At 41.1% G+C, this 20,818-nt stretch overlaps 1 protein-coding gene across 1 annotated transcript in view; it reads right to left on the reverse strand.

Moving 5' to 3' along the window:
• Nucleotides 1-20,818, reverse strand: part of LOC119723937 — a 153,580-nt gene that overhangs the window by 104,845 nt on the left and 27,917 nt on the right. Inside the window, 16 exon segments of the mRNA XM_038194850.1 lie at nucleotides 635-762; nucleotides 1,214-1,377; nucleotides 1,839-1,905; nucleotides 3,814-4,023; nucleotides 4,733-4,871; nucleotides 7,503-7,681; nucleotides 8,762-8,797; nucleotides 8,800-8,929; nucleotides 10,253-10,510; nucleotides 12,256-12,408; nucleotides 13,469-13,649; nucleotides 14,061-14,227; nucleotides 15,175-15,338; nucleotides 16,922-16,992; nucleotides 18,022-18,164; nucleotides 19,338-19,490. Coding sequence (XP_038050778.1) covers nucleotides 635-762; nucleotides 1,214-1,377; nucleotides 1,839-1,905; nucleotides 3,814-4,023; nucleotides 4,733-4,871; nucleotides 7,503-7,681; nucleotides 8,762-8,797; nucleotides 8,800-8,929; nucleotides 10,253-10,510; nucleotides 12,256-12,408; nucleotides 13,469-13,649; nucleotides 14,061-14,227; nucleotides 15,175-15,338; nucleotides 16,922-16,992; nucleotides 18,022-18,164; nucleotides 19,338-19,490 — 2,343 coding nt within the window.

A 20,818-nucleotide genomic window follows, 5' to 3' on the forward strand; every position in this document is an offset into this window, starting at 1 on the left:
TGAGTCAAAGAAAGCGCAACCCAAATGGTGGAACTATTGTTTTAGTGAAGTTCTGCATGTAGCACTTTCAAAATCTAGGATATGAAAGCCAAATTCGTAAGCTTTCTTTCTACAAGAATCATTCAAATCACTTATGTACATTTCAAGTTACGGAAGTTTACACAACCACCATTTTAAAGTTCTGTTCACGGATCACAAAAAAGGTATGCATTCATTCAGCAAAATGAAAACAATTCACACACAACCCAATGCTTACTTATCCGAACCGTTAACAATAAAAGCAGTAATCCAAAATGGCCCTCTCTGATGAAAGCCTCGTGTCGGCAGCTAGTCCTTTGAAACACAGACAAATGGCAACTATATGTGCAGCTATTGACCTCTCTCAAGCAAATCATACATGACGAAATAAATTAGCACAGAAGAGGTGAAAATTGACAATTTACTTTGTGTTCCAAACTGATGCATAGCGCGGGACATATCGCTGCCGTGTACATGCGTGGTCGATAGCGAGTTGGGTATGACGCCACAAGACCACACAAAGTGATGACCTCTCTAGCGCTAACTGTATCCGTTCGCCTTTTCGTTCGCCTTTTCGTTCGCATCCCTTAACTTCTCTAATGTGGTGTCAGCCTACCTTTGGTATGCCCAGTTCTTCCAGGACGTAGTTCAATGCAGCTTCTGTGCCTGCCTTCAGTAGCTCTTCTCCAGTGGATTTGATGAGGTTTTTCAGCGCAGCACGGGAGAAGTACTCATCCAAGTCAACTAAAACACACAAATCAAGAAGTTGAGGTTATGGAGATAGATGTTAAACCACGGGTTAGGTACTCAGATTTTATGGTCTCAAACTGTAGTGTGACAAGTTTGTACAAGTCACTGACATATTACTTCCATCGCTAAAACATGAAGTACATCTGATAAGTTTTTTTTTTTATTAATACAAGAATATGGCACAATGAAAGATATTATACACAATTTGCAAAATACAATTACATACAATTATTCTGAAACAGGTTATTAAATAAATAACCTGTCAAATATTTCATCTCAGTAACATGCTTTCGGTAAAAATTCGTGGGAAAAGGGAAAATTGGAATAGGGCACATCAAAGTTAGAAAAAGTTGTGCACAAGTCTATGGGCAAGTCTCCCTAAGCACCCATTTCCCGTTTTTATTATTATTATTATTACTGGTTCAGACTGAAAAGCTAGGCTTACTGTTTGGCCATGTGATGGTCCCATTGGGATGGCAGATGGGTAAGGGGATGGCGGAATCCTTCAGTACATCGATGAATGTCAAGCACTCAGCATCTCCCGTGGTCGGGCAGAAACCGATGCCCATACTGACAAGGAGTTGAGTACGGGTCTTCTCAATGCCGAACCTGGATTAAAAAAATCCTTATTTAGTACAATAAGGTTGTTTGCAAATATACCAAAGATATATTAACCCCTTTACGCTGGGTTTTTACGGCTCACTGCACAGGCACTGCAAAGGAAAGTCAGCATCACCATTGTAGTAGGCAAAGATTGTAAAGCACCGCACGCAGCATTTAGAAGGCAAGCCTTCGAAGCTGTGATGGATGGCAAAAACTGTCAGAAAAACACCAAGTGCTGGGTTGGCACGATCATGACAACCGTACACGGCACAGGTAGTGGCCATTATGCCAGTTGATAAAGAATCTGCTGGTTTTTTTATGTGAAATGCTTGTCACTACCGCAATGGTGGCCAATCATGGGGAAACCGGATGGTCACATGGTGCTGTGGCGTCACATGGTGCTGTGGCGTCACATGATCAGAACCTATGAATGTCAAAGCGGCTTTCGAAAATCGAGCAATATCTACCTGAGACGCATTTCCATGTCATCAACAAATGGGATGTCGAAGGGCACCGGCACTTCCACTTCAGCGCCTAAGGAAGAACATCAAAAATTATTAAAACTAAACAACATTATTTGTTTTACCATGGTATCAGGCTGTGAAATATAATAGGTCTCGTTCAAATGACGTCATTTCCTACAGACCATCCACGTACATCAGCATTTTGAGCGTCAACTTGCATAATGCGCATCAACTGCGTCGAATTTTGAAAACATTTCGAGCAACAAGCGCGCGTGTTTGGAACATTTTCAATACTGCGTTATGTGTGCTTGATTGCGTGAAATACGCAGTTGCAGTTCTCCTACACAGATGGCCGTCATTGAGCGAGCCCTATTGGTTGAGAACCGTTCATGTGGCTTACTGCAAAAGTTCACGTATGACAACACTGTGCTTGTTCTTTGGAGTATTTTTGTCCCCCGCTTCTTTGTGCAACATAGCTAGAATAGACTTTGTTTACAAGGCAGATCATGTTACTAGCGGCGTGCACGGTTCAAAATTGGTACGCTTGTGCCAATTTAGCCAAAAGACTGAAGCATTGAACTGTTCACTTAAAAACATAAGTGTGCAAAATCAAAAATATCCTATAATTATGAAACTCACACTTCAGTTATTATAATGTTACTTTCTAAAGACTCAAAATTTATTGAAAAAAAATAACAGTATGGCATAAAAAAACAATTATTACTGTATACATATTCATAATCGAGAGCCGAGTCCTCACTGGTCCATTTACCGTAACGTGTCAGCTGCTAGTTTTGCTGTTTACCAAGCGTGCAAGCGAGGTTTCACGCCCAGATTAGATATTCATCCGTAGTATGCATCGCACAGGTTACCAGTGCGCTCTGCTACGCATGTGCTTTACGCAGCAATTGTGGAACTAGTGCAAGGGGGTAGTGCGAACGCAAGAACATCGCCCTAGCAGCATGCAGCAGTTACAGTCATGAAAAGATGGCGCACACGCACAACAACATTTTGCCAAGACACCTTCATGAAATTTGTTGTGAATATGCATGAGGTATAGTAAAACAAATACAATATTGTTTTAATAGTTCGGGTGGATAGTCGCTATTAACTGCCTTCTGTACTGGAAGTTGAAAGACTATTCTCTTGGCTTTGCCTCAGGAACTAGTCTGTCAACTTCCAGACCTCGGCGAGCTAATATTGACTATCAACCATCAAACCATTTTTTTATTTGTATATTGTCTGTTGTGATATAGTCCATTGACTTTGTATGTTCTAGGGGGCAAATGGCACCCTCAGATTCACCTTAGATGCCATTTCCACCAATCGGGAGTACACAACACCATGTGCTACATCACAGCAGACAATTACTACAAGAAATCAACGTGAGCTATTAACTCTTTCAGTGCCAAAGTCGTACATGTACGAGGTATATTTGTTAGTTAGAAATTGCCAACCTCATACATGTACGAGGTAATGTTTGTACTTAATATCGCCAAACCTCGTACATGTACGAGGTAGAGTTAGCATGTTATCACAAGGGGCGCTCTCGCTCTTTCTAATAATATCATTTTCATTCAGGTACGATCTGTATTTATTTGTTTCATTCGAGTTCTTGCGAGAGGGCGCAGCACTGACCCTCGTATTTTCTGCAAAAAGTGCGGAATTCCCCTGTGTGCAGGACAGTGTTTCAGGGTGTATCACTTTGTATGTGACTACTATTGACTTTCCAATATACCAAGGATATACCAGAGAGCAACAACAACAAATTTAGTGAGTAAAACTTATTTCCTTTTTTTTTTTACAAAATTTCGAACAATTACAAAAAAACGCTCACAGTTGGGCAGTTAAGGGTTAAACTTTTCAAATTTCGCGGGCACTGAAAGAGTTAAAATCCAAACTTGCCAACTTTTCCAGACCTTTTCCCTTGATTGTTTGTCAGGCCCTATCACACACTGACCTGAGATGATCAACTTACCAAATTCAGGATCCAGAATCTGAATGGTGTAGTTCCAGGAGTTGACGCCGAGTACAAACTGGAACTCGCAAGGGTCGAAGCGCATGAATGCCTTGAAGGCCAGAGATATAGCGAAGAGTTTGATGTTCATGCAGCACTCTACGCCCAGGCAGCTCTCATCTATCTTACAGTACACATTCTTGGGTAGGGAGACTTGAAGCAGGGGACATCCTGGCAAATATCAAAAGGGGTGCAAATTGTTCAGAATATCTCATTTCTTCAGTCTTTGTTCAATGTAAACCGCTTTGAATGGATCCTGAGGATCATGTGTCTTAAATTAATTGGCTACTACAAAACACTCACTACAGACAACCAAACTCAAAGGACTGATATACTTATGATCCTCAGGTTGTTTGTATAGTTGGATTAAGGTCTTCCTATCCCATGTGCGCTGAGATCACATTGCTGAAACTCATAATTCTCAACTATTAAGAGTCTTTGACTATGACACAACACTCATCACAGACAACTACATAATGTCAAAAATGCAAGGACTGCTCTGTTCAGACTAAACACTTACAATCCTTGGGTCAATTGTATCGCTGTATTAAAGTCTTCCTATCTCCCTGTGAGCTGAGACCAAGCTGCTCTATGACAATCCTCAATTATCATGAGTCATTGACAATGATACAACACTCATCACAGACAACCAGAGTCCAGAGACACAGACACAAGAACTGCCCTGTTTAGACTAAACACTTACGATCCTCAGGTTGTTTGTATCGCTGTATTAAGGTTTTCCTATCTCCCTGTGAGCTGAGACCACGCTGCTCAATGTCAATCCTCAATTATCATGAGTCATTGACAATGATACAATGCTCATCACAGACAACTAGAGACACAGACACAAGAACTGCCCTGTTTTAGACTAAACACTTACGATCCTCAGGTTGTTTGTATCGTTGGATCAACGTCTTCCTATCTCCCTGTGAGCTGAGACCACGCTGCTGGAGTTCAATCCTCAAGGAATCAGTGGTCAAAGACTCAGGTAGGACGCAAGGTTTATCACTCACCAGTTTCTAGAGTTTGAGGAAATTTAAGTAACACTGAAATTAGCATGAAGTTGTTACACAAATCGACAGTGTTTTCACAAAGTGACAAAAACCTTAATATCATGCAAAAAGGTCATTCCGAGATAATCGCCTTTGAAGTTAATCATTTTTTCAAAACACCTTTTCGACTAGTTTTTAGTTATGGATTTAGGAAATTCTTGCATTGTCAAGTAACGTATGCTTTGTTCTTTGCTGATTCAAAGTTATTTATCAGAAGTCTCTCTTAAGTAAACTGTAATTCATTAATAAAGACCAATTAAAGTTTTTATCAGTTCGTAAAAACAGCAAAACACAAAGGCCTCACTTTTTTGTCCCATTAAGTTGTACACACTCTTCGTCACTTCGTGTAAACCTAAAACGTTCTAAGAAATTGTTACATTTGCGCGTCTGACGTCACTGCAGCGCGCGCGCTGCAGTGACGACATCGTTCACGGCGCGCGCGTCCAATCCCATCCTAACGCGTGTGTAGAGAAATGCATTATTCCTCTGGCCCTGCTAATGAGGTAAGTTCTTGTCACTTCGTGAAAACAGAAAAACACGGATTTCAGGTATTTTGTCAAAAGTTTGTTTACGATAATCACAAAAGTAAACAATGTTTCGCTTTGAAACTCGGCGAAATTCTTTTTTTTTGTCACGTGCAATAAATTGGCCGGCAAAACTCAAATCGAAAATTTTTCGATTTTGCAGGTTTTTGTCACTTCGTGAAAACATCGTCGAAATGTTGGAAATAATTTTACTATAAGCAATTGGATGGCATTGCATGACTAGTGGTGCAGACTTAATCTTAGTGTACAGCGAGCCAATCTTTCAACTAAAAATGGTGCCCCCTAGAGATGCCGAGGCAAGATATTGTCTTGAATATCACAGTGCATTTTCTTAATTCCATTCACTATCGGCAGTTACTTCAATATTCAAATTGCTAAGTATTGCGCACAGTGAGTTGATACATCAGCAGATAAATGAAGAGTTTGTTTCCAATGAGCAACAAATGCCAATTTTAAAGATATATTCCATCATTAATTTGTGCATTTTGTTCGTTTGAAGCAACAAAAGTGCTCAAAATCTAAAGAAGGGTACTGAACAACTAACCTGATGAAGTTTCAGCTGAGCTTCAGCTGAATATTCCGAAAAAAACAGCATTCTAGGATCTCAATTTCAAATCAAAAGTTACTGAATCATGTTTTGAATTGGGCCTCAATTCAGCGTCCCAGACACGTTCTCACTGAGCCGATTGCAGCTACGCGATGTCGGGCACTGATCCGACGAATTATAGCAACCGCACGTGCATGTGCATGGTGCCAATGCTTGCGCGCGCTTCGCCGAATAACAAAACGAACTACTAATCTAAATTTCCTACGGTGCGTCTTAAGAAGCACCGTTGGAAAGGTTTTCTTTCGTTGATTACTTCAAAATGACAGCTTGCCAGAAAGAATAATTTCACAGGGAGTTTAGTCCCCTTACTATCTTTCAACCAAGTATGTTTTTCAACAATAATTACGCCAGTTACTTTTCGGATGGCTGCAAATGATGGACTACAGCTTTAAATACCATTTAGAATCCTGCTCTCTCCTAGATGCCCTTTTGAGGACTCAATAGTTTCAATACGAGAAACAATTAATATAATAATGATAATAACTGCTTGAAGAATTGTGCACTGTCAATCACATTTTCCACTGGTTGCATCTCTTACTACTCTCAATTGTTTTCCTGCTGATGTAAATGGTAGTCCAGTAGTCCAGTCACTGTACATTCGGGTAAAGTTAGTCAAACTACCATACAAATTGTGACCATAACAATAAGTACGCATGGGACAGGTGACAAACTTTAATGAGCTTTGATATCCTCACTTCATTAACATACAGCCAATTACAACGTGCAGTGGTTTGGGAAGTAATGAATAATCATTTAGCGATCACGCGGTGACCTGATTTGACCGCATTCACACGCAGTAAACAAATGACGATTGGCCAATCAGCATGCAGTACCGTACATGAAGAGCTAGATCAACTTTAGATTGATTAATGGTTTATGAATATAGCACAAATTTACTGTATGTCCCTACATACAGTAAATTTTTGTGAATTTCATTCAAAATTGGTTTGAATATTCACTAGAGTTGACAGCAACTAGCTTTGCAGTTACTTTATGAATATACTTCGTGAGTGACTAGCAAATAGACCACCCCAGAGGCCTTCTGGCCGACCAATTTGGCCGCCTCAAAGCATACATTGTTAATGGATGTCTGACAGAGTCAGTATGCCAAATTGCAAAAGTTGTCGCTTTGAATTTGATAAGTACGTACACACAATTTTTCCACAAGCAGAAATATTTGGTTTCTACAGCAAGCAGACGAACTAAATTTACATGGGGTACAGTTACTATGTTCAGTACCCGTTCCCTTTAGGAGTTGTGGTTTCAGTAAGTAGAGGGTGTATGCATTAGCCTATACCCATCTGTGTGTGAATACAGCGTGTATTTCAACACTGATCGTTTGTATGGAGGATGGCAATTTACTTGTTGTAATGCTAAACTTGCTTTTTTATTTTGGAAAGATATAGTTAGCAAGCAGCTCTCAAATGGATGAGTTGTTGGACTTACAACAATGGTCTTGACAACGGTCAGCAAGGCGTCTGATGTCTCCTCCAGTCCAAGCTTACGTGCAAATGCCAGGATGGATCCAATCTTCAAGTTCCTCAGAGTGAAGTTCTTGAAAGGCGACCCAGAGCCAGTTTTTGTCTCGGGGAGGTCGAGCGCTTCCTTGGTCTCTTGTTTCTTGTCTGCGTAAAGAATATTGGTAACATTCCCAGTTGAAAATTCCAGTTGAAATCAGTTTCAATTGGTTTAAACTAGTACCAGTTGAACTGGAAATTGGTGACTGATTTTGAATTGGGTTAACTGGTTTTGAACCAGTTAAACCAATTCAAAACCACTCACCAATTTTCAGTTCAACTGGAATTTCCACATTGGATATCATTTAAAATAGGAGGGCGCATGTCTTGAGCTAATATTCCTCGAAAGACCCGAAACACGATAACGTCACACTTTTTTTTTTTTAACATGTGCTTTCTTATGGGAACCATAAGCTCCCATAAGTAAGCGAACATGCAAACAAAGCATGACGTCATTATATTTGAGGTCTATTCTCCTCCAATAACTTCTGAATGTGATTTTAAGTCAGTTAAATATACACAAACACATGATGGATGTGTCCAATAAGCTCTCCAAACTCAGGTTATAGCCCCCCCCCCTCCCCCCGTACTGTTTTATTAGCTCTGACGTCAGCCACCACAGACCCTGCTCGTTGAGCGGAGGCAGTGGTAGAAATACGTCACATGTACACACTGTTCATTCCAAGAAACGGACAAATATGGTGGCCGCGACAGGGACAAGCTCAAGTGGACCCAAAAATCAACTTTATTTGAAGTCTAAACGTAAATATTTATTGAGCTCTTTGCGGCTTTATAGGTCCAACCCGACTGTGTCCCTTGATGGCAAAGCACTGAATCTCAAAGTAAGACTCAGTCCGTAATGGGCTTTTTGTCAACAGCTACGGCCACAGCTATTGATGTCATTTGAGGATCATGATGGTGCGTGTTTGAGCATTCGATTAGCACGGCTTTTATATAAACAAAAGACTATTGATGCCCACAAAACTTAGGGCGGAACATTTTTCGACCCAGTTTTTTTGGCGAACTAAAAAAATTCTGGATCCAGCCTTCCCCGTCTGCTTTTACCCAAGTCGATTCAGCTGAGCTACTTGAACGCACCTTAAACAACACTGTCCCTCAGATAACAAGGGAATGCAGAACAGCAAATCATTTTACATGAATGGCAGTACAGTCTCCCATCTGACTTACCCTGCGATACAGCATTATCTATAGAGGATGGCTGTCTGGGGGTTTGTTGCTGCTATTAGGCTTCTTAGTGGTGGTCTTGGGAGGAGTTTTGCGATTGGGGCTGGTGTTCTTCTGCTTTCCCTTCTTATTCTCCCGGTTTAGCAAAGAGCCTTCCTCAATTGTCCGTCCCTGCATGGTGTCAAACGTGAGTGTAGAAAATATGTCTTATTCACTTCTTTTTTTTTAAAGAATCAAGAGAATTAGTTGTTCATGAGTAAAGTTACGAAATTCATTGAAATACAGTCAGAGACTTGATTAAGTGCTAAAGAGGACAGGCAGCAGGGCCATAGGCAGGGTTGATAGCAATTCGTCACCGTCACCACGAAGTGACACTAACATCGAAAAATCGATATTTTGCGATTTCGATTTTTTTTCCTGATTTGTGATTAATTACACATAATCTATCACCTCAAGAGGTTACTAAACACATAGTCAATTAGTTTTCTCAAAACATTAATGAACGTTTGCAACTTAATGGGTCAAAACCGGAAAATGCGTTTTCACAAAGTGTACTATACCATTCTTTCGCGTGTAAAGTGCCTGCACACTACTCGTCAAAAACAGGTTTTGCGTTTTCACGAAGTGACAATTATGTCACGTGATATGCACGACTCACTTCTGGCGTTTTCACGAAGTAGCGCTAACCCATTAGCTAATACACATGGTTAGCGTCACTTCGTGAAAACTCGAACACAGCGTAATCTGAATTTTGAGTTTTCACAATATGACCTTATGGTTAATTAGTTTGATAACTCATTAATATTTTTTGTTTTCAATAAAAATCATACATTAAGGTGACATTCAAGATCCCAGCTTTCAGACAAGGTAAAAAACTATGAATTTTGAGGCTAAAACGATGTTCAGATCACCGTTTCAAAACATTGTCAACTTAAATCGCTTGTATCTCAAAACACACATTTTCAACTTCGCGGGGGTTAAGGTTACTTCGTGGTGTCGGTGACGAATTGACATCGGAATTTGTCTGCGTATTTCCATGCGTAATCAACTGTTTATTACATGAAAAGGTCCACTTTGTGGTAAAAGTGACACCCCCCCAAAAAAACTGCCACCAGGCTGGCTACGGTCCTGGGCAGTGCTGAACATGAAGTTAATATCAAGCAGAAAATCTGATTTAATCAACTGATTTCTTATTTCATACAGAGAATATTATAACAATCTAAAGTACTATTAAAAGCCTACAGATCCAATTCTGTACAACCAGGCCTACTGTTTTATTGGTGAAAAAAAGTGCCCCCCTCTTGCCACGTCCATGACTATCAACTGTATCACGAAGGCCCCCTTCAATGGCGAATGCATTGTTCTAGCTATTGTTCAGATAATCCATCATGGGGCAGTTGCTTGGTACAATAGCATGCACAATGGTTTCTCCATTAAAGGGGGCCACGTGAGTGTACACTGATAGCATGCCCGGGTTCTTCTATATGACCTTACCTGCCAGACCAGCTTGTAATCGTCACAGACTTGTATCCACTGGGGTATCTCTAGCGGCCTCTTGGCCAGATAGTTGGTCGGGTCCACGTAGCCTTCCTTGGCCGCGTCGTCGGCCGGCGTGGGATCGTCATTCAGGCTGCTGTCCAGGATAGAAGCCAGGCGGTTGGGCTTGACGTTCTTCATGGAGAAGTGGACGTAGTTTGGCGGTGTGCAGGAGGTAGATCGGATCACTTTGCCGATCTTCCTGCCGGCTATGACCTGGATAGGAGACGGTAAGGAGTTTGAAAGTCTGTCAGTCAAAGCATGACAAACAGATGAAAACGTGGACAACTAAATAAACATTTATTTCCACTCTGTGGAGGCATCATCCCAAAATGCCAAAGCTTGTGGTGGATGTGCATGCCCAGGGGCGTCAATCGCTTCTCAAAAGTGGGGGGGGGGACATACCTTGATCAGAAATAATGCGAGCGCTAAGTGCGTGGCCCCTACAGCATAGTGTTCAAAAAAATTCGGATTCTAGATGCTCATGTGGTGTGATCTGAGGCAATTTCTGACCACTTTAACCAATATTTTCCCAGCAAAAGATAATAATTTTAAAATCATTTTCGAGGTTGAAGTCATTGAATAAGCTATTATATTCTAAGCTAAAGGCGTGGGGTTCGGGGGCTGAGGGCCCCGAAGAATTTTGGATTCTAAATGCTCTGTGGTGCGATCTGAGGCAATTTCTGACCATTGTAACCCATATTTTCTTAGCAAAAGATACATTGTAGTACATAATTGGGCCCTGCAAATGAGGCACGAGTTCAAAAATCTGGGGGGGGGGGGACATTTGATATTGTGTCCCCCACCCTTCAAAAAGTGGGGGGGGGGGGGGGAAACGTCCCCCTGTTCCCCCCCCCCCCCCCCCCCCCAGGATTGCCGCCCATGGAAATGCCCAACAATACAAGACAAAACAAAACAAGACAAACAACACAAATTCTAGAATTTACAAATAATAACAATATTTAAATATGTAACAGTTAAACAAAGCAGACACAACAATAAACGGCTAAATCAACTTAACGTAATAATGAATCAGGTACTTTAAGAATTAAGTAGGAAAGTTTTTAGTTTATATTTGAAAGTATAACTTGAAGGGCAATTAGAAGACAGTGAAAGGTAGTTCCAGTTTTTTGGTTCAGAGAAAGAAATGGTATGTTGCGAAAGAGTTGTTCTGACTAAGGGTATATACAATTTGGATGATTGTGTAACGATTCAAGCACTTGGTTGTTTGCAAATTTATACACAAACACATCTTGTTGAATGATCTTAGTTGTTAGAGTAAAGAGGGTGGATAACACATTCTTTAAAAATGTAAATCTGGATAAACCTGCTGAGTTCAGGCGAAACTAAGATAATATGATTCCGATGGAATACAAATCATATGTGATTGATATAATTATAAATTTTCAAAGAGAGTAGTTAATCTCATCGGTCGCACCACGAAGTGCCACATCGTGGATAGTTGTCGCACCATGAGGTGTCATATTGTGTGCACAAAGTCCATTGATGATCCATCACTTTGTGGTGCAACAAAACTATTATAATCGCCACCTGGAATGCCACGGTCCAGTGGTTACGGTGTTTGACTCATGTACGATGGTGCGTAGGTTCAAACTCTGCCAGGAACATGGTGTTTGTGCCCTTGGGCAAGACACTTAACTACAATTGCCTCTCTCCACCCAGGAGTATGAATGGGTATCTGTGAGAGTAGAGGACCGAACTTGTGCAGATATCGACTGCCACATTGTCTCGTGGCCTGATGAACAGAGGAATAATTGTAAAGCGCTTTGAGATTGTGACGACAATGCAAAGTGCTTTAAAGTGTCTTTGCCAAAATGTAAAGTGTCTTTGCCAAAATGTGAAACTCCTCCAAATTTCATGTGGGGCAAAGAGGCAATTACTACACTATCAATTCAGCTTGAAACAAACAACCAGTTTACAGAAGACATGTTGGCACTCACATTTTCCCCCCTGGTAGTGGAGAGGGTACTGTTGGGCTCAATGTTGTCAATGTAGATCTTGATGTTTCGGAAGGCTCCTCCGCGGGCCAGCAGGGTCACCTGGTTGGGTTTGCCTGCACTCTTGTAAAGGAGGCCTGAAAATGGAGCAACCAGCTGCAAAAAGACGTGAAGAAACAAAAGACAATCAACTGAATGTTTAAAGACGTTGATAAAGAAGTGTCGAAACGAAAGTCAGTCAACTAAATGTTAAAGATGTAGGCCTACTGTAGGTTCTCATTAACAATTTCAACATTTTTTCTCCTTACAATCGTAAGTTATTTAAACGAAAAAAAGTACTTTTCTTTCTATTTGGGCAGCTTTATTTTTTGACCGCTTTTGACTCAAATGTAACAGGCCATGCCAGTAGACTGGTTCCTGGTCCTTACATTACTGATCATGACAGGGAGGCAGACACCAATCCACACTATGAGAGCTGAATTATTGTTGGACCACAAATAATTCAAAATTTGTAAATTCATTATTCCATAAGGTGGGGTAATTAATTGTTTTAATTCCATGCCTCATTCATAAGTGAACAACATTTGTATTAATAGGAAAGTAGCAACTTAAGGACATCTATGTTTTGGGGAGAAACTCGAAAACGTATTTCGAACTGTATATCTTTAACCCTAACTCCCTAGGCCTTTTTGCTAAGATGTAGCCTCAATCCTGCAAAATCCTCCAATTGGCCTCATGGAAAAATAGCATATAGCCTCAATCCTGCAAATTCCTCCATTATTTCTTGAATGTGGTCCATGGAGAAGTGACCACTGCCTGAATCCTGCAAAATCCTGCGGCAGTGACTTGTCAATATGTTGAGGCTTGGCCAGTGACATCCTGGAGCACAGTATAGTATGGAGGATTTCAAGCATAATCCAGGCCTATATTTATGCATGGCTGAGCAAAAACAACACAACGTCCGGCCCAAGACCTTGAAGTGCATCCTACAAAATCCTAATGCATGTAGCCACAATGTAGCCTCAATCCTCAAATTCCTCCACTTTGGCAAAGAGGATTTTGAAAGATTCAGGGCGGTTAGGGTAAAGGAGTATTTACCTTATTTTAACCACAAGACACGACTGCAGCCTTGACTTTATCAATAATATCAGTAGAGAGATTAACGTCGTTTACTAATTTTGTTCCCCGGCTTATAAACCACAGCACTATTTCATACCCATGTTCCTTGTCCAATCTCCAGATCTACACCCTTTTCGGCAAAACGTCCGTTGGAGTCAGTCGGGTAGAAGCCCCCCGGTGCACAACCTCCTGAGCCGGGCTCACGGAATTTCCTTGGGAAGCTCTTGTGGGCCTTGGGTCCAAAGAGCTTCATGACGAGAGTTTGAGACTCTTGATATCTGAAGGGAACAAATGCCGATCAAAGCAACTGTACTCAACTGTTCACAATATACATGCATAGATTTATTTAAACAAAAATATTAGGCCAGACTACTAACTGGGTGTATGAATTCTCATTAGTCTATTTGTCGACATGCCTCACAAAGTCAGTGGCGCACCCGGGGGGGCCCTCGGGGGGCTTGAGCCCCCCCCCCCTACCCCAAAAGGTGATATGTATGTGGCCTGTTTTCAAGTAGTATGATAGGGGTGTATATGGCGCCGCCAACGTCAAAATAGTCCGTCCCCCCCCCCCCCAATTAAACAAAAATTCTACGGCCAAAATTTTGGCGATCCAAGTGAACTTCTTGGAAGGACGTTAAAATGAGGATGAACAAATATGTCCAGATCACAAAGGCAGGAGATATACTCACGAATTCTTCAAAGTCAGATAGGCCTCCTTGATACTCTCGATGGTATTGACGATAAGATCGTACAGCTCAAAGAACGGTGCCAGCAGATCTTGAATGGGTTCTATCGGACCTATCAGCTCTAAAATGATGGACTTAATCTCATCTGCCATTCGTCGCCTCAGTGTGTTCTGTTGGGTAAGAAATAACAAGAATCACACAAAAAATCGAGCTCAACAATTTAAGGAAATTAATTTATATAAGAAGGAAACAGTTCTTCAAACATGCAAATTATGATGTAAATGTGATCACGCCAACACCGACAAAATGCCTTGCACTGAAACAGTAGTATAAGCACTGTGTGTAAAGTTCTTTCAAAGAGTACATATCGTCGTTCGCACCACGAACCAGCATATCTCGATTTTTGGCCAAATTGAGTTTTTGTCATACACATTTTTAATTCATCAAAATACTCATCCTCACAAGGTTTTATTCCAATCTGAATTCTAATTAACTAAAAACACTAATTAGACGCTGACGTTTTCCATAGTGATATGACGTCACCAAGGAGCATCGACATGAAGAGTGTGTTTCAGGAACCGACGTATCCCCGTATCTGGCACACGGCCACTATTACGCGTGTTGTATGACATACGATAAACATGAAAAAACCTGTTTCATGAAGTGACCTGTATTTTGGGAACTGAATTTCTTAAAAACTTAAAGCAACTCCGATGCACACAGAGCTTGAAGTCTTGCACAGGGAGTATAAGGAATGAGCCTAGAAAGAATATTACCAACTTTAAATCAGTTTTTATCAAAACACAAAAAAATAGGATACATTAGTTCGTGGTGCTACTGACGACATACAAGAAAACACTTTGGTTTCCTTGTTAGCACTTAAATCAACAAGCTGTTACATTTATCTGCAGTAGCCCAAAGCATTTAAAGGTGACTGACACCATTTGCAAACATTCATAAATAAAACTGCCAAAATTATTATGAAATAACCTACTTGATAATAGGATCAGGCATACTGTAAAATCACTGTGCCTAGTATGCCGTCATTGTCGAGAAAAAAAGGAATTACCATCATTTCCACGTGTTGGGTGGAACCAAGCCAAACGTATTATCTTACCGAGTCAACAGCACCACCAGTCAGCTTCTTGATGGGATCTAAGGAGTTGGCAATCTCTTCCACCCAGATGGCAAGGTCCCTTGTGATGTTACCCAGGTGTTCTCTCAGCTCTTTGAGCATATCACTGATGACCTTGGGCAGATCAAACCAGTAGGGCCTCTGACCTGTGAAACAGGGAATAGTGGACACAAGGATACATCTAATATGCAATTTTAAAGCTGTGAAGGGTAGTTCTGGCTCAGGCCCATTCCTAGTCTAGGGGCTAGACGTTGCATGGCTTGATATGGTGGAGCGCTTTGGTCCAATGGTTACAGTGTTCAGCTCACTTGCCGCGGTACGTGGGTTCGAACCTGGACGGGGAACATGGTGCTTGTGTTCTTGGGCAAGACACTTTACTACAATTGCCTCTCTCCACCCAGGAGTATAAATGGGTACCTGTGAAGGTAGAAACCAGATTGCGCTGATCTTGAGCTGCTGCAGAAACTGGTCTCATGGCCTGATGAACAGGGGTAATAATTGTAAAGTGCTTTGAGACCTTTGGTATAAAGTGCTATATAAGCACTATATTATTATTATTATTATTATTATAATACGCGATAACCCGCCGCCGCGAGAGGGCGCTATCACGACCAACCAATATCGCCCACGGACTTGTCAGTCGCAACGTCTAAGGTATCTCAATTTTCTTAAAGTTCTACAAAAGATGCAGCAAGACCTTTGTGCAACTTCACTGGTCAGCTCTTTTGTTGTGAGTAGTACGCCTGGGACTGAAAATGGACCATCGTGTCCTGCAGAAGTCGCACATGCGCACTAGTTTCCCCCAATTTCAATTTTTTTTGGGGGGGGGGGGGAGATTTCAGGAGATACCCTAGATGTTGCTACTGACAAGTCCGCGGGTGATATTGGTTGGTCATGATAGTGCCCTCTCATGGCGGCGGGTTATCGCGGCGGCGGGTTATCACGTATCAAACCATGCAACGTCTAGCCCCTAGACTAACCCATTCCCTGACCAGAGAAAGGGGAGGGGGTGGGGGTCGTCAAGCCATGAAGTGGAACTTTTTTCTCAGGCTTTTTGCATGAGGCTATATTATACATTTTGCATAACACATATGCTTGCAACATTTTAAATGCACACTGCAGTTAAATTAGGGGACACATCTCCTTTTGAAATTTCAATAAGAATTTCTTTGTTAATTTTCTTTATAAAAATGTATAGAGCATTGGTCTTCCGCACTCCATCATCTTTTCCATACGTAGTTTAAAAGGATTCATATTCATCAAAGTTCTCCCGTGTTTTTGTATATACTTTATATATCCCTGTCTTTCCTAACTTCAAGGGTGGATACAGGGGGGGGGGGGTGGCAATGGGGACATGCCCCCCCCCCAAAAAAAAACGAACCCAACTTTTTATTTTAATGGAAGTGACATCGCAATAAAGACAGGCACTGTACACCACCATCTCTTCTCAAAAAGATTTGGTTAAAGTGGTCAGAAATTGCCTCAGGTCGCACCACAGAGCATCTAGAATCCAAAAACTTTTTGGGGCCCTTACCCTGAACCCCACGCCGTAATTTTTGGGACCCACTTTTTGGGGGACCAAAATTTGTTTGCACCACCCCCCCACAAAAAAATTGTGTTCTGGATCGCCCTTGTCTAACTTCGACTCTATTGTTCCGCAAGAGCTATTAATTATTTCGAACATTAACTTCCCTTGTTTCATCTCAACATGACTTCTCGAATGTCTTACCTTCCTTGAAAAAATTTGCTTCGTCAACTTCCATCTTGGCTTCAAGAATGGCATCAACTGCTGTCTTGATGCTGCAAGGGAAGAATTATCATAGAGGATTGAATTGGCTAAAAGAAATGAACAGGCCCTTTTTTGTCATTAATTTAAAAAGTTCTTACGTTTTGAAAGACTTTGGACTAAGACTTTGACAGACACAATAAGACAAAGTTGTAATAGTTATATATATCAATAATTAGGTTTTGCCCTTCACTGACGTATAAACACTGCGTACTCAGTGTGTTACCTCCCGAGTGAAAGTTGGAAAAATCACTCGGGTGGGACTCGAACCCAAGACCTCCCGCTTTCTATTGCAGACAACTTACCACTCGACTAGAAAGCAGGAGGTCGTGGGTTCCAGTCCCACCCGAGTGATTTTTCCAACTTTCACGCGGGAGGTATACAGTGAGTATACAGTGTTTATATGTCGGTGAAGGACGAAACCTAATTATTGATTTACATCACCCCAACACAAAATTCCATCTTATTAATAGTTGATGCGATACCCGCTGCTACAATGTACATCAGATTCGAACCAGCCAACTGATCCCACAAGCTCGGTGGTCGAGTGGTAAGACGTCTGCACTAGAAAGCAGGAGGTCGTGGGTTCGAGTCCCACCCGAGTGATTTTTCTAACTTTCACTCGGAAGGTAACACGGAAAGATTCCTATATCTGGCCATCACTTGTCAGCCTGTGCACAAACCATATGAGACCGGTCTGAAAATTGTTTTTTTTCAGTAAATACTTCAATATTGTCCCTGCTAAATTTGACTTTTTAGGAGATATTATCACTTTCTGATGGCTGATAGGTCACCAAAAGGAAAAATTAGTGATGGCCAGATAAAGGAATCTTTCCGGTAACACACTGAGTATACTGTGTTTAAACGTCAGTGAAGGGCAAAACCTAATTATTGATTTACATCACCCCGACACAAAATTCCATCTTATGAGTAATTATATAGTCAACGTAAAAATTATTCAGCACTTTTGACTGTGTGGCCACCTTATGCACTGCATTTGTCCTTTTGAATTTAAAATAACGGAAACATTGGTAATCACTCACTTGATGATGCCCTTGAAGATATCCCCAATGGCTTTCAAGGGGGACTTCAGTAAATCTCCGATGGTATCTGAGATTAAGTTGATGGAATCCCAGATCTGCTCTGCTGCCCAGGGCAAGGTGACTGTGATGGCCTCATTGACGGCCTAAATACACAAAAACAACCAAGGATTTGTTGGGTCTAAAATAACGAGTAAACAAGAAATTCTCAATGTGGTTGAAATTTCTTCACCATCTATACAGGGCAAGTAAAAAAAAAACCGAAACCCAAATGTCGGGACCATTGTTTTAGTGAAGTTCTGCATGTAGCACCTTTAAAATCTAGGATATGAAAGCCCAATTCATACGTTTCTTTTAGTATGAGAATCATTCAAGTCAGTTATGTAATTTGCCGTTTTTAAGTTCTGTCCACGAATCACAAAACGGTAAGTGTTCTTTCAGCAAAACAAAATCAAATCACATAGGGATATGTGTGAATTGTTTTCGTTTTGCTGAAATGAAACTCTCATTTTAATACTGATTATGTGTTTCTGTTTTGGGCGTATCGGCTTTGATAACGCACCTGTATAGAACACAAACGCAGATATGCAAATAGCCGTACAAAAAAGCTGTACAAAATTTAGAGTTTTCCATAGATTTGTGTATAAACATGGATGCGCTCAGCAGGCATCACTTTGTGCATCGAGTCAGTGCTCTAGTACTTTAAAGCAATAGTCCATCATTTGCAGCCATCCGAAAAGTAACTGGCGTAATTATTGTTGAAAAACAAACTTGGTTGAAAGATAGTAAGGGAACTAAACTCCCTGTGAAATTATTCTTTCTGGGAAGCTGTCATTTTGAAGTAATCAACAAAAGAAGGCATTTCCAACAGTGATTCTTAAGAAGCACCGTAGGAAAATTTAAATTAGTAGTTCGTTTTGTTATTCAGCGCAGCGCGCACAAGGTTTGGAACGACGCACACGCGCGCGCGGTTGTTATAATTCGTCAGATCAGTGCGCTACGTCGCGTATAGCTGCAATTCAAAACAATTCAAAACATGATTCAGTAACTTTTGATTTGAAATTGAGATCTTAGAATGCTGTTTTTTCTCGGAATATACAGCTGAAGCTTAGCTGAAACTTCATCATTCAAATCAACGTAACCAAAGCGAGACTGGAAGTCAAAATAGTCGGGTTCCTTTTCGCACAAAAAAAATCATCATTCAGTACAGTTTTGGGACACAGGGAACATGACTGAAATGGCTGCAGCATGATAAAGGTCTATAAGCTGGCCTTATTGAAACAGAATAAGTATGGGTTTAAAGGAGATGAAAACCAGACCTGGTAGAACTCCATGACATCCGTCTTGATATCACTGAACAGTTGCGCAGCCCTGTTGACTACATCGATGACCCCTCTGATAGAAGGAGGAAGCTGGTCTGGGTCGAACTGAGACAGTCGGGCCACTGCGTTTGCAGACAAAGATCTTACATCCTGTGCAAAGAAAGAAAGGAGGAACAAACTCTCAACTACAAAGATCATTCGGAACAAAACTGCGTCATAGCAGTGACACATCCAGGACTCGGGGGAAATCTAGATGCTTTCTCCTGCACTCTGTGACATCTTTTAAGATAATTTATTTTACATTTACCATTTTTCTTTGAGTTTCTTTTACAGAAACTCAAGGAGGTTTTTAAATTCTGCACCCCCAAACATACCCTGCTAAGATAATTTAGGAATTATACCCTTTTCTGTTTTGTTTTCTATTGGTTTTCTATTGTTTTTCCTTCGAAAGCCAAAATAGGGAGGGTGTTTTCCCCCCACTTGAAGGCACATCCCTGTCTTATTTAACATGCCCTATAGCCTATATTGAGTGTTTGGGGTTTTTTTTCTTTTTATTTTGGATGTCCATGGGATTGTTGTAAGTTTTTGTTCCCCAGTACACAAATACATATTGGTCATTCTATAAATTTAGGGTCCAAAGTGTGACATATTTTTTCCTGTCCCTGTTAACTTGGTACTTTGTAATTGCCATTCAAGTATCACTAAAAATGACTTCAAATTGTGTGTTTATTTCTTGGGCTATTCATAATCACTCTTGGAGGACGACTGCATTAAGGAGTGAATCACACAAAAAAATGTGATGCAATAAAATCATGGAAGTCAGATGTACATTTTGCAACAGGATCTGGAAAAAAAGGGGACCCTAAATTATTATAATGACCACTATATCTATCTCCTGCCTACAGAGTCTTGACCCAAGATGCTAGTGATCAATAGTGGATGGTGCATAGTGCGCCCTCTAATGGCACAACAATTAGACCAGCAGGCCCACTCAAACTAACGTCTTGGCCATTTCGTATCAGCGGCTTAACTTTCCTACAGAACCAATCAGTGATCGAGAAATAGTTCAATGGCTTGCCCAACGGATGTATGGGCTATATACACGGTGACGGTGACCCAGCATCATGTTGCTTTCCTAGGGAACCAATCAGCTATCGAGAAATGGTTTGATGGCTCGCCCGATGTTTAAACATTTGCGACGCAGTGATACGGGGCAGGAATGCGCGACTACTGCCGTAAATGGGAACTGCAGATTTGCTCAAATTTATACAGACGGTCCAATTTACATAAAATGACCACGCCGATTGCTACGAGATGACCAAGACATTAGTGAGAGAATGTAAAAAAAAAATTATGCAAGGACGCTACAGAACATTGCACCTATCGCTCTTCATCACTGACGTCTTGGGCCAAAACTACTGCCTATACCTTGTACACTGAATATTGTGACTATGATAAAGACCTTTCTGAAAGCACTT

Source organism: Patiria miniata, unplaced genomic scaffold (genome assembly GCF_015706575.1).
Source record: "Patiria miniata isolate m_02_andy unplaced genomic scaffold, ASM1570657v1 HiC_scaffold_17, whole genome shotgun sequence".
Classification (NCBI taxonomy): domain Eukaryota; kingdom Metazoa; phylum Echinodermata; class Asteroidea; order Valvatida; family Asterinidae; genus Patiria; species Patiria miniata.